Source organism: Aulonocara stuartgranti, assembly GCF_965226115.1.
Source record: "Aulonocara stuartgranti genome assembly, chromosome: 15".
NCBI lineage: Eukaryota > Metazoa > Chordata > Actinopteri > Cichliformes > Cichlidae > Aulonocara > Aulonocara stuartgranti.
Genome location: NC_138951.1, coordinates 16,188,174 through 16,202,189, shown reverse-complemented (window position 1 = coordinate 16,202,189; position 14,016 = coordinate 16,188,174). Strand labels below are relative to the sequence as shown.

The window sequence follows — 14,016 nt, the reverse complement described above, 5'->3', positions numbered from 1 at the left end:
TCCAAAATGTCAGAAATTGAGGTCATAGCTTCTTTAAATTTGGCATGTGTGGTGTTCCAGAGAACTCGCCAATCCTCGATTTCACAATCCAAGATGGCAACAGTGCCTTTCAGTTGTTTTATGATACAGTTCTAAGAGCTGCCATAGACTCAAATAGAAGAGGAAACAATATGATGTACAAAAAAAGGAGGACAATATTTGGGGACCGAGCAGTAATGATGAGAACGTGAAAGCTGGTCATTATTTGTGACAAAGCCAGCGATCCATATATTTCTGCTCCCCTCATCTTCTGTCTTTGAGCTTGTTTTGGTTTTCCAGTCAGCAGCTCAGCTGTTTTGTTTTCACTCTGAGTGAACTCATTGCTTTGTTTTTGGTCACGAGATTCAGCTGTTTCATCTGAAGATGCCGTAAACACCCAACATTCACAAACTGCTCAGCAACAAAAGGCAGACAAGCAGAAGTAGCGGCTAGCTGAAAATACTTTTAGCAGCTAAGAAGCCAGAGATTTCCCAGAGGGAAATGCTAACCAAAGTCAGAACTAAAAAGGAGAGTGAATATCAAATTTACATTCATCAGGGGGCCAGAAGTCGACTCGGAATAAATGATGATGTTGCTAACTATCTACTGAAGGGTAAACAGGCATCTGTTCACTAACAAGTTACCACATCAATTTAAAAGTTGATGCTATGCTGCCCTTATTACCCAAGAAATCAATTACTGCATGTTTAATTTCAGCATTTACCACTAGCAGAGCACACCAAACACAAAATAGAGGTCAGTAATTCTTGACATTTGACATTACGTTAAAGTATAAAAAAACAGATTGGCTCAAGTCCCTACAACATTTGAGCAAAACATGGCTCATCATTTTGCTGCTGAGTGTTTCAGCTGAGGCAAAAGAGTAGTTCAAAGTCTGCTCATCTCATTATTGGCAACAAGGATTTGCTGTCAGATGCATGTGTCTGCTGATGTGTGTGTTGGTTTAGGTTGGCAGGACATTTAGGAAAGGGAGAAGTGTTAACTGAGAACGTGGGCGGGTTAGCGTGAGGTTTGTGTATGTGCAGACACTTTCGCACATATTTAGTTTTTGCAGGCCCCTTTTCAGCGCGTACACACAAAAACAGACATTTTGTTTAGTATGTTACCGTCTCGTGTGCGTGTGAGTGAGTGAATATCTTTCAGAGGTGTGCAAACAAGGACAGAGAAGTGCTCTCCAACTGAAAATGTTGATTTAATATGGCCTGTAAAGCTGAATTTAAAACTAGGACATTTTTTCTTCACTGCTAAGCCAAGGTAAAATACCTCTTGTACCACGGCTTGTATCAGAGCCGAGTGGAATGCTGGGCTTTTATGTGTACACAATTAAAAACTCATGAAACACATTTAAAACACAGCTTGTTTAAATCAAATGCTTCTGTACTCAAAGGTAGAAATTCCACAGAAGAACCTGAATAAAGCTGCTATTGTACGTTCTCTGTAGTGTCAGTGAATAAAAGAAGGGCTACACAAACGCTGTAGCAGGTAAACCAAGGCTAAGTGCATCTGCAGTGTCACAACGTAGCAGTGTATGATATATAGAAAACTGACAAAACAAGCTATTACACAGATTTCATTTATTCATTGTAGTTTCCAGTCAAAAGAATTACTGAGATACATAGTATAGAGTAATAACTACACAAAGAAACTGCGGGAAAGAAGCTGTGTTTCTGATTTTTGTCACTCAGTTTTGATAAAACAGGAAGTTATTTTCCAGACCACACTGTATGGAGGCAGTCAGGGACAGCAAACACACTTACACTTCGCTTTACAGATCAACATTTTCTTCTTCTCCAGTCCATTTGTGTAACTTGTTATGTGTGATGTATGGCACTGGGTGTTTAGTTCTTTATTTGTTCAGTGTTCGGTTTGAATGCATGCAGGTTTGTAGATGTGGGATACTTCCATGCACGTAAAAACACATTTTTAACACATGCAGAGAAAGTTACATGACAGCAAGATGCAAACTGACTCGCACACTGCGGAAGACAGGAGTTTTACACAAACAAACACACAAATGCTGTGCACGACAACAAAGAGTTTCTATATCTAATTTAATGTATAGTAGTAGTAGTTTTTTTTTTATTGTGCTGTGTGTGCACATGTCCCTGCATGTTTTTGCACAGTGACCGGAGGTGACTTGCCATGACAAAGACTTAATTGAACTGAATGGGAGTGAACTGAACTGCACGAAGAGAGGTTGGTTTAAAGAATGATGCCGAGAGGAATGTGATCCAGTGCCTCGCCAAGGCTGTGAGTCACATCCAGCCGTGCAGCCAGCAGTTGAAGACAGTCGCTTAGTTTGATGTTAACTTGTTTCTCCTCCGGCGGCGGCTGTCACCTCTTGGTATGCCTCTGTAGCGGGAGCTCAGATCAGTGGGGTATCTGAGGGCCTGTCGTTCTGCTCTCCATCACAGCCACCACAGTTTGCTCTAGGACACAGGTAGCAAAGCTGTACCGCTAACTGAAGGCTAGGAGATTTATGTAGCTGGCAGTCCTGGTTGCTGATAGTGCTTCATGGTGGCTTGCTCACTCATTCCTTCTTCCTTTGTGTATTTATTTTGTAGTATAGTGATTTGAATATAAATATGCTATTATACTTCATGAAATTGAGGTTTTAAAATAAGGTTAAATCTTGCCTAAACAAAGTCATTGTCAAGTGATAATCAAGGCAAACAGTGGCTGCTTTTTATAAATGATATTTAAGATCTTTTTAAATGCTACAGTATTTGTTTCCGAGCGCCTACTAACATTTTAATTACAAACAGTTTCGTTTCATCATAAGTTAACGTGAATATAGATGTCTAACTTAATAAATGTATTGTGATTTCATTTTTCATAGTAGACTTTATCCATCTCAACAGTGGGAAATAAAAAAAAGGGCACAAAGGACACGTCTCTGTGACCACTAACTACCAGAGACTTGAATCAGATGGCATTTTGGCTTTTCTTAGCCACGTCTCTTCTGGCCATTTTATTAACACAAGCTGCGCATAACTGCTAGGCCAATGAATCAGATAGCAAGTAGTAGCCTGAATGCTGTTCCTATCAGCAATATAGCCAGAACAAACTGCATATCATTTTAAGTTGATTGGTTCAGTTAGCTGTCAGGGACAAGTGATGTCTATCTGTGTTAGAGCAACTTCCTGTTTAGGCGGAGCCAGAGGCGGTCAGCTCACACATGGTTGTCCCAAGGCTGTGGCGATGGGCTCAGATGATCAGCTGAAGGCTCTGCTGGCTGAGTCAGAGGTGATCCTAAGTGGCCCTGAGTGATAAGTGTCGGAGCTCAGACTTTGGTGGTTTTTTAATGAGCTGAGACAACCGCACACATATAAAAAAGCACAAAAGAAAGGTTTGAAACATGACTCAAAGTCAAGTTTAAAAAAATGTGTTCGCTTACTCAGTCAAGGCAACAAACTTCATCTTTGTCTTTTTGTAAATTTAACTACGTTTTGTTGTTTCTCTTTTCTGCAGGAAGTTGTACATTTGATGAGGGCTTCTCTCAGTGTGACTACCAACAAGATCCTTACGATGACTTTGACTGGACGCACATCAACACCCAGGAATTGCCATATGTCTCACCACACCTGCCACAAGGTGAAGCTCAAATTCCTTTCCCCTCATGTTTGTCATCTCCTACTTCATCACCTCAAAGTGTGGAAAGCAGCTTATTGTTTAATGCAGTTTGAAGTGCTTGAGCTCTTTTTCGAGTTTCACCATTTTTTAGATGTAATTTCTTCTTATTACTGCAGCACATTTATTATGCAGGATTATTACTGCTCTGCTATATCCCAACTATATCCGTCAACTTCTGATAATCACATCGTGTATATGCTGAACTATGAACAGCGGTTTGCAACTTTTGGTTGTTGTTTTTTTTTGGTTGCTTTCCCCTAAAAAATGTTTCACTGAGTTGTTAGCAGCTACATTTTTTGTCAAATTTTCTCAGGTGGTTTCATTTAAACAACTATACAAGCCTAATTCTGATGCAGAATTACCCAATATTTCAAAAAAGCAAAAATAATTTTGCAGAGCAGCTTTTTCCCCTCTCAATTAATCATTCCATGAGCCTGCAGATGTAGTTTGCTCCCTTTTGGAGGGGGTCAGCCCCTAGGCTGGGAATAACTGGACTAAATGACCGAAGCGTATGCAGTATAAAACTAGCTCTACCTCGGGCAGCTGCCGCAGCAAAATGCTTCTTACATATTGATGCATCGGTGTTCTGCAGATCACATACTTTCATTTTGATGCTTTAAGTTTATTTTGCTGATAATACTAGTTTTGTACTCTGGCTGAAGTAGGAGCTGATTGACTGACTTTTACTTTAATGGAATATGTATATATCACTGTACAAGTTCTTGGTGCTTTTTCCTCTCCTCTCCTCTCCTCTCCTCTCCTCTCCTCTCCTCTCCTCTCCTCTCTAATCAGTTGTTTTTTTTCTTCATGATGATGATGAAGGGGAAATTAAATCTTTCTGCCTCAGGGCTGAGGGTCTAATTAACAGAATATGAGGTCATTAATCAACGGCAGGGAACAGGGAAGGTTGCCTGCTTTACAATGTTAAAACCAAAATGTTATAACAGTAACCAGCTATGCAATGTTGAAATGGTAACTAGCTTTACAAAAAACCACAGAGTAAGAATGTCAAGTGGAAGTATGAACCTAACCACATTAAGGAAACTGTGTTGCAGTGTAGCACCACAAACATAGTTTGCTTCTCAGCATTGTTTCTCCTTTCCTTTCCTTGTCTTTTTGATCTCACGTTACCTTGATTCTTTTCACCCTCTTCTCTTACCACTTCTTTCCTCTGACCTCTCCTCTTCCTCTGTTGTGGAAGATTAGGATTTTGTTTCCATGACAATGCAGTGCTGGTATTTATCTCTCAGACTTATCTTCATGACAACCCAGGCTCGCTGACATTTAGAGAAAGGTTCATTTAAAAGTCGACTTTTTACAATTTTCACACACAAAGACCCACTTTGTGTGTCGTGCATGTGTGGTCTTGCATGTAATTAAGCACTGACACAAGAGTGTGGTGCCCAGTGGTACAAAGCCAAAGTCTATCATTTAGCATTATTAATACCAAGTGGTGTCACTGTGCTGAGAGGGCAGCGTTGGCAGCCTGAAGAGGTTAAATACCTTGCCTAAGAGTGCAGAGGTAATGGCTGCAATTAACATAGCATTAATGGCTGTTGAAGCTAGTGGAACGAGCAGGGGCATGGGGATGGCAGAGCAGGTTAATGGTTTGGAGATGTTGGTTGCTAAAGGGGAGGTTCAGAGCCTTGCCTAAAGGTATGGGAGCATGAACTGACATTTGATGTGTTAATAATGCCAGTGGGGTGTGGAACAGTGGTGCAGTGGATGGAAAACGAGGTTGCTAGAGGGGATTACAGATGCAGCACTTGGCTAGGTTTCTTTTTGGAAGGAGTTAAGGGAAATGGGTGAGGGGTTGAGTTGGTTGCTTAAGTGCCATGCCCAGGGAAACTTTAGTAATGTCTATTATTAGAATAGTTTTCTCAAGCTATCCTAGCCACCAGTAATTTAATACTCTGGTCTGGCTAACTACAATCTCCCTGAGGGCATGGCTTGATTTAAGAGGAGTGGCATTAAAGTCTTTTGGGTTCTGACCCCTGAAAACAAAGGAATACCAATCCCATTATTTGGGGAGTTGTTAAGAGTTCCCAAAGCGCTTTGGGAGTGACTTTTTTCACTGATTAGTACATCAGGGGGTTTATTTTGTCAAAGGTAAGGGCAGAATAAAAGGAGTCATCTACTAGGGGAGTTACACAGAATCCTTTTAGAGTTATAGCAGTGACAAAAATGATACTTTTGTTCCTTATAACCCACAATGATTTGTGCCAGTTGCTAATCACCATTTGTGCTTATGGCAGTACTGACATTGCAGTGTTTGTAATAAGAGATAAAACTCTTCTATGTAATGTCTCCGGGGGTCACTGTTGGCACTAGTCACCATGGCAGGGTCTACAAGCTACTCTGGCAATGTGCATTGTGCCAGTTGAACATTCATGGGCAGGGGCCCTGTGGCTCAGTGGACTAAAGCAGATACTCTTGACTCATAATGTTGTCAGCCAGTACCACTCAAAACCTATTTGGCATGCCATTCTCTCCATGTCTCTCATGTTTATCAGTGTGTGCTATCTAATAAGGAGGGGAGGCATTTAAAATGCACCAAAGCTGGTCTCATGTGCACTAAATGTTTTAATAATGATCAAATAATGAAGAAGGCAGCAACACCGTTATAAAATACTTAAAATGACCAATAAATCCAACCTTTATGACACAGTTCCTACAAGACGTGAGTGTTAACCTTCACAAAAGTAGTATGCAGTTTAATTAAAAATTATAACAATATGGGGACATTTTTAAAGCAACAAATTAAGATAGAAGTGCTAATTAAATTTCAGAATTATAAGGCAATGCATAAGGTGTCAGTAAAATAATGAATTATAGTCAGAAAAGGGAGTGGAAATGTAATTTCCACTGTTGCTTATATGTATAGAAAACTGAGCATGGTCTCTGGAGATGCAAGCTGTGTCTTGAAGTGAAAAGAAAAAATGAAATTAACTCCATGTTTGACTCCAGGCTACATAATCTGTAGTCTGTGCAGTGATCTTCCTTCCTATGAATGAAGAGCATGTGTTACTGTGGAAGGGTATTTGACATCTCACGCATCTTGATTGGTGCCTTAAAATGCTAAAAATGAAAATACCCCATTAGCTGTTATTCCAGCAGCTAGCTGTTATTGTTTTGCTGGAGAATACTGTCCCCAGTCTGCCCTGCTACTGTTGTTCTTGTTGCGACATATCTGGGGCTCAAGGCTATCACAGCGGTATTTTAGTCTCATCTTTAATTATCTTGTGTCATTACCCTTTTACCGGCCATTTTAGACTTTAGCCATTCAAAAGAATCAGCCATTTTAAAAACAAACCTCAAGTGTCAGATGTTCTTGGCATCATAAGGTGCTTGCTTAGCATGGGTGTAGCGGTGTAGCATCAGTTTTGTGTGCAGTGAGTCTTTCATTATTACTCATGTTTTCAAATGCAGCTTTTGTGCCAGGTTAGGTCTTGTCATTGTTCTGGTGTAATCGACTGATATTCATGTGGTTTCTAAAATATATGTTGGAATTATTTCAGTAAACAGACACTGTTGTCACATATTACTCAGCTGTTTTCAACCTATACTAAATCCTTTTCCTGTTATATTTTTGTAGCAAGCAGCGCTTTGATTAGCTGAAGTGCTAAAGGTTATATTTTGCAACATTGTTTGTGTTGTGACATATCTGGGTCTCTGACTGATAGGAGTATTTTTAGCTGGCACATCATCTTGGCAGCCATCTTAAAGGCTCTTTTCTTCAAGTCACCATCTTAGCGTCAGTGGCACAAATGAAAAAAACAAAATAAAGGGAGTGATGTCCATTATATGTTCATTTTGCAGCAGATTTAGATAGAGAGGAAATCGGTGCCGGCCTTGTTTTGTTTCCAGTCTGATTGGCTGTAGTCCAGTTTGGCTGGAGTCATTTTGGGTTTTGTTTGTGACATTCAGAACCAAGAAGTGAGATTATTCTAATACCTGCATGGCAGAAAAAAGCGCAGAGATAAAAAGAAAAGAACAGCCAAAACGATAACTGGGGTACTGAGAAGCTGATGTGCATGTGTGTGCATGTGTATGCATGTGCGCACACATGTCCGTGTCTCCACATGTTTGTGTGCATCCGTTCAAAGCCTGTTATGTTCTGCTCCATTCTGCAGAGAGATGTGTTTTCTCACAGTAGATTAGCTAAACAATAAGTGATAAGCGCTATTGTCTAGAAACCATTATATAGTACATATTATGTATAGTCTAATATGCAAATACAATTAACCAGGGGCATTTTATAGAATGTAGGGTTTTATCCAATTTGACTTTATTTAATTGTATTTAATTCTATACTGTCCTATTCTATTCTATTCTATTCTATTCTATTCTATTCTATTTAGGATTACATCTGCAAATGAATTAATTTCAATAGCCAAGTATTTCAAACCCAAAGATATCCAATTTATGATAATATACATTTTTCTTCATAGGTGATTAATACGAATTGCATATTCAAAACAAATATAACAATATACGTTTCAAGGAATTAGACTTAATCGTTACCATGGGATCGTTTCTCTGAATTTGTGATGAGCTAATGTGAGATTGTGAGATTAAACATCATGCAGAGCAGGATCACATTTTATCATATTTCATTGCATCAACATCTGGTTCGGGTCTGAGCTGATTACTAGAACATCTGGAAGGACAGTTTGTCTGTCCTGTTGGTACAGCCAGATTATTCCCTTCAGTCAGCTGTAATGGTGTATCATGTATAGTACTCAGTAGGCTAGCGAAGTACCTGAAGTATATTTATTCTTGGCTTGCTGATGTTGTAGAGAATGAAACATTTCTCCAGTGTGCCATTGTGTTAGCATAACAAAAGTAACTGATTTGTGTGTGAATTCGGTGTTGAAGGGGCCAGAATAAAGTAAACAACAGAAGTGAAAACAGAGAAGCATCACCCAGAGAACTGCTAGGAAATCAAATCAACCACTAATCATGAAATCAGAGTGCGAAATCTATTGTGACAATTTGGAGGTTCCAGTTCCTCAAATGGGGATACAGCAGAGTTTGTTTCCTGCCATAAAAGCATTGTCTAGTCACTTATGTATATTAAAAAGTGGTGCATCATTTATCCATTCTTCTTCCAGGTATTGCTCTGGTTTCTTGTGAAGAAGCTGCAGACATTTAGTTCCCTCTTTATGCGTCATTCCAATTGTTGCACATCTTCCAATTATTATTATTTGTTTCCAACCTTGTGCCAGGTCACTTTTATAGACTCGTTCAGCTGAATGTACTGCTGCAGTTTCTCCGTTATTTCTAAAAGGACTGCTGAGTAGAAGGTAACTTCTACAGGGGAGTATTATTAGAACAAACAAAAAACAGTGCAAAATATTATTTTAAAGTTTCTAAATACTTTAGACTGTTATAACCTTGTACAGAAGCGGTTGGATGCTCATGTAGGTACATACAGCCCACTCTTTGTGGCAAATGCAGTCATAGTTTCACTGTCTACACACTAACTAGCCCCTCAGAGGGCATCCTTGCTAGTCTGTTCAAGCACTGAATTTTTGAAGGTATGTGTTGGCACAAGCACACGCAGCTGCAAACAAAATGAGCAATTCATTGCTCTTGATCCGGTCAGATTTAAAATTGCTGCATTGTTTGCTTTCCAACTGTGGTTAAAGTCCTATGTTTCTTTCCTTTCACGCAGGTTCCTACATGTATGTTGACGTCTCGCAGTATGATGTTGGAGAAAAAGCCAGGTTTCAGCTGCCAGTCATGAAGGAGAATGATACTCACTGTATCGACTTCAACTATCTCCTCAGTAGCCCCGATGGCTCCAGCCCTGGCACGCTCAACGTCCTGGTGAAGGTACTGAGATCCGATCTAGTAGAGTAGATTGGATATGTAGTAGTTAATTGTCTTAAGGGACCCCATGATGCTCATTCCCAACTACCTCTTATTATTTCTGAGCCAGTGCGACTTTGCATGATTCACAGTTTAAAATAATCCTTTTTTATCTTATACTGGGTCTTGGCGCAGCCCGTTGTTTTAGCTGGGATCTGAAACTATCTGAGCATTACTGGCCCTCATAATAAGTTTTAACGGCAGATGTGTACCCGAGAGAGCCCGTTGATGTTGTAAGCCCTCTCTGACATCATCCAGATATAAGAGTAAAAAATAAAGTGCTAGCAAAACTGCTAGTTTAAAGTAACTCAGGGACAGAGCTGTTAGCTCACATGGATTACCTGTACATATGGTGACATCATTATTTGCAACTTTGGCCATGTTTATGCCCAGCTATGTAGAGTTAATATGTACCAGAAAACAGAAAAACATAGTAGACCTCAATTAACTGACGGTTATATTTATTTGGATTTTTCTAATTAGTAAACAAACCAGCTGAATCAAGACCAAATGTACACCTCCACCAGCCACTATACAGCAGTGTACATTCTCTGAGGCTACATATTATAGAGCCCAAGCTGGATTGCATTATTCTAAATTAATTAAAGGAGTTTGTTTGTCACAAAAGCAGATGGTGACCAAAGCCTCTCCATTTAAAACAAAACAGGACAGAAGAAAACAAAGCAAAAGAATACTAGATTTATTGGAAATTCTTGGTTTTAGTTTTATGAAACATCCCCGCAATTATTGCAGCTAACATGCAATAGAGGCTGCTGATTGCCTTGCTTTAACCAACACTTTCATTTCACAATTAAACATGATTTTTAAAGCAACACACATGCAGTCTCACGTTTATTTCAAAATAACATTGTTATTTGTTTTATTTAAATAATATGGAGAAGTACATTCACATATCTGGTGCTTTGACAGTCTATTCCACAGTTATTTCCATAACACCTCTGTCTCCTGATCCTATTCTTTTCTTTTTTCTGTGTGTGAATGTTCTTAGAAAACACATTAAGATTAGATTGTAGTTTCTTTGGAATTTCCTGGCTAGAGCCAGGTGAGCTGTAATAAACCAAGAAAAAGATGCCTGACTGGAATGTAAAAGGGGCCTCTGTGGATAAATCATGAATTGCAGTGCACTGCATGCTTATAGGTTCATTTTTGTGTAAACTATTTTGTGACTGATTGTGGTTCTGTTTGATTTCTAGGTGAACAAGGGTCCCTTGGCTAACCCTATATGGAATGTGACGTCCTACACCGGTAAAGACTAGCTCACAGCAGTGCTTAATCTGATTCAATTCAGCGTTTATGCATTATTGCTTATAATGGCTTATTTTGATCCTGATGTCGTTGTCCAGGTAAAGAGTGGCTGAGAGCTGAACTTGCCGTTTCCACGTTCTGGCCTAATGAATATCAGGTAAATCGGTAAAATAACAAACAGCAACTACACAGTTAGAACATCCCACTATCATGCATAGTTCTTTACTTTCTGTCAAACTGATGTGAAAACGCAGATGTCACACAGACACACACAAATAAAGGCAAACACACACACGTGCTGTGAGGCAGGCAGCTGATTTATTTGTGTTGACTGAGGCTCAGGAGGTGGCGATTAGGCTAGAAAGACACTTAGAAAGACCAGCCGGGTGTGTGTTTATGTGTACACGTGTTTGCACGCATAGGGGTGTGTCGCCATGCTGGACACTGACATTGTTGTTATTGCCCTATGGTCTTGTTTATGTGTTTTTAATGAGCAGCTGTCTGACTTGACCCTGAACATGAGATTCACATAGGAAAATCTATTGCAGGAATATTGTTGTAGGTTGCATTATACTGATCTTATGTGCATATTTGTCTCTTCCTTTTTCTTAATTTATGTCAGTCAACTTGATCTGTGCGCGTCGTTGGGTGGTGTTCAGACATGTGTGTACATTACAGGCTGAGCGTTGTAGCTCCATACACACACTGATCATGTTAACACACACAGCCAGAGGACTGTGTAATATTACTATAAAGCAAAGTGTAAGAACATCCTCCAAATGGCCCATCTGGAGCCCAGTCCCCCCCAGCGGAGATCACCAGCATGAAACTCGTGTGTCAACATGTTTTAATTGGAACATAATCATCCAGGTTTGCCAAGGATTATATAGGTTTTGAGGCTGGGAAACAGGTTATTGGATTTCAGAGTATGAAGCTATTTTATCATGTTGGAACATGTTTCTCTGTTAGCACTTTAGCTTCAGCTGTAATGAGACTCGTTTCACCAGGGGAAGACCTGTCGCATGCAACAACAGATGCATGTATGAAATGCAGACAAAGCCACATAGCACAGTTTAAGAAGACCTTGTAGTCCTCTTAAACATTTTGTCTTTCTTGGCTCTTTATTTCAACTGAAAACTTAACAATCTTAACCGTTTCTAGATCTCCACAATGCAGTGAAGAAAGAACTTTATATAAAGATAATAATATCTGGTGACAGTTTGATATCAGAGTAAAAATATATTCCAAGGATTGGTGGTTTAAGTGATGTGTTTTGTTTTTATTTATCTTTTTTTAAACGTGACAGTAAATCTTGAGTTTTGAGCTCTTGGTCAGACAAAACAAGATATTTTAAGACTCATTTTCTCACAGGAACTTAAATTACCTTATGCGTTAATTCATATGATATATATACAGAAACAGTGCCCAAACACAATTTACATTTATTAATCTTTGGGCTATAAAGTCACATGAAAATGTTCCTTCCCTGCAGCTTTAACCTCCTAAGACCCGAACTCTTCCACAGCATGCATTTTTAATTTCTCTTTGATATTTGGGTATATTGGGGCCCAATGAATGTAAAAACAAAGAATTACCAGATTTTTTTTTTACCTTATTTTTGTTTTTATGAAAAATCAGAGCCACATATGAGGACATTCGTTTAAAATTTTGATAGAACAGTAGCAGTATAATGTCCTCATAAGTGGATATCAGGCCCTTGTAGAGCAAAATTGAGTATTTTGGTCTAAATAACCCAAAATGTGATGTCCACATATGTGGACGCCAGGTCCTAGGAGGTTAAACATGTTTGATTCAATGGCCATGCATGCATAAACTGTATCTGAGTGACGTACTCTGGAGTAATGATGTAGGCTTTAACATTTCAGAAAGCAATAAACCTGCTCTACACTGATTGGATTGGTCAGATAGTGAGTGTTTGACCCCCTGTATGTATCAGAGGTGACCGCAATCCAATATAAGAATATGAATTCAAATGGCTTTATGGTAGACAATTAACTTTTACAAGAAGGTAAAATGACTTGCACCCAAGCCACATGTCCCTGGGCATGATGAAAATCCTTTCAATACCACACTCATGAGTACACAAACATTAGCAGAGTGTAGATTTGAGACCAGCTCAAAAAATTGATTATAATCTTTGATTTGACTGCAGAGACTTGCTTCACTGCCAAAAGAGTTGGCCTGAGATTTGAAAATGTTTAAAAGTTTGATGTCAAGTTTCTTGCTTTTAAAGTTCCTAAATGCTAAAATTTAATTGGACACCAATGGGCAGACCTTGTGTACTCAGTCTTTCATTCTCTGTCAGGTTCAAACAAGTTCATAACCAAGATATAATTTGTTCAGCTAAATGTCCACAGACAAACCTCAGACTATACTGTGGGTTAGATTCCACTCACTGCAAATTCAGAAAGGTTGTTAAAGATTTTTTAATCTCACTTTTGAATAGCAGGCTGGTAAAGAGCCAGCCCTAAGCCACACATTTCATTTAAGTATTATGTCTATATTAAATAGATTTCCTTTAGGCTATGTAAGAAGAAAAAGTATTAAGATAATTTGAGAAGATTCATTTTATTCACTTTATTTGGGGAACATTCATTGCCCAGAGTGGTGACCCGAGTTCGTCCTCAATGACTTGAAGCATAAACATAAAACATTGGTTTATATGTTTTTATACATGCACCTACATGCAGGTGTATAGGAGGCAGGCAGACAGGAAAGCTTGGCAGACAGGAAAGACGGAGATGAAGGTATTAAAAGTCAGCTGATGTCTTTCTGCTGGGCTCCGCAGTGAGCTATGAGTGAAAGATGATAGGAGAGAGAGACAAGATAGATTGGTAGGGCAGGGAGACCGAGAGGGGGAGAGTGTGACAAGCAGGAGATGATAAGCTGTGGGTAAACAGTTCACGGCAGATTTCCTTTTACAGGTGATGAATGACAACAACTGCTCACTGCCTTGCTCTCTTTCTCCCTCTGCCTCTCTTTTTGATGGCTACCTCCTCTTTTCTCCTCCTGTCCCTTCTCTTCTGTTCATTAGGTGCTCCTTTCTAAATAAACACTGTTAGAAAACAGACAGCAAGCGAGAAATAGAGAAAGGGGAAAAAGGCTTGGGAAGGCTAACGTATGGACAAGGAGGAGGAAGTGAAGAAGAGAGAGATTACGATGAGGTGGATTTTCCTAATTCAG

General features: G+C 39.4%; 1 protein-coding gene across 9 annotated transcripts in view; it reads left to right on the top strand.

Annotated features, from left to right (window-relative positions):
- ptprk (protein tyrosine phosphatase receptor type K) overlaps positions 1-14,016 on the top strand; it is a 105,128-nt gene that overhangs the window by 39,717 nt on the left and 51,395 nt on the right. For all 9 annotated transcript variants that reach the window (XM_082506816.1, XM_082506819.1, XM_082506815.1 and 6 more), the window contains 4 exons: positions 3,511-3,633; positions 9,350-9,510; positions 10,761-10,812; positions 10,911-10,969. In XM_082506816.1, coding sequence (XP_082362942.1) covers positions 3,511-3,633; positions 9,350-9,510; positions 10,761-10,812; positions 10,911-10,969 — 395 coding nt within the window. The remainder of the gene's footprint in view (positions 1-3,510; positions 3,634-9,349; positions 9,511-10,760; positions 10,813-10,910; positions 10,970-14,016) is intronic.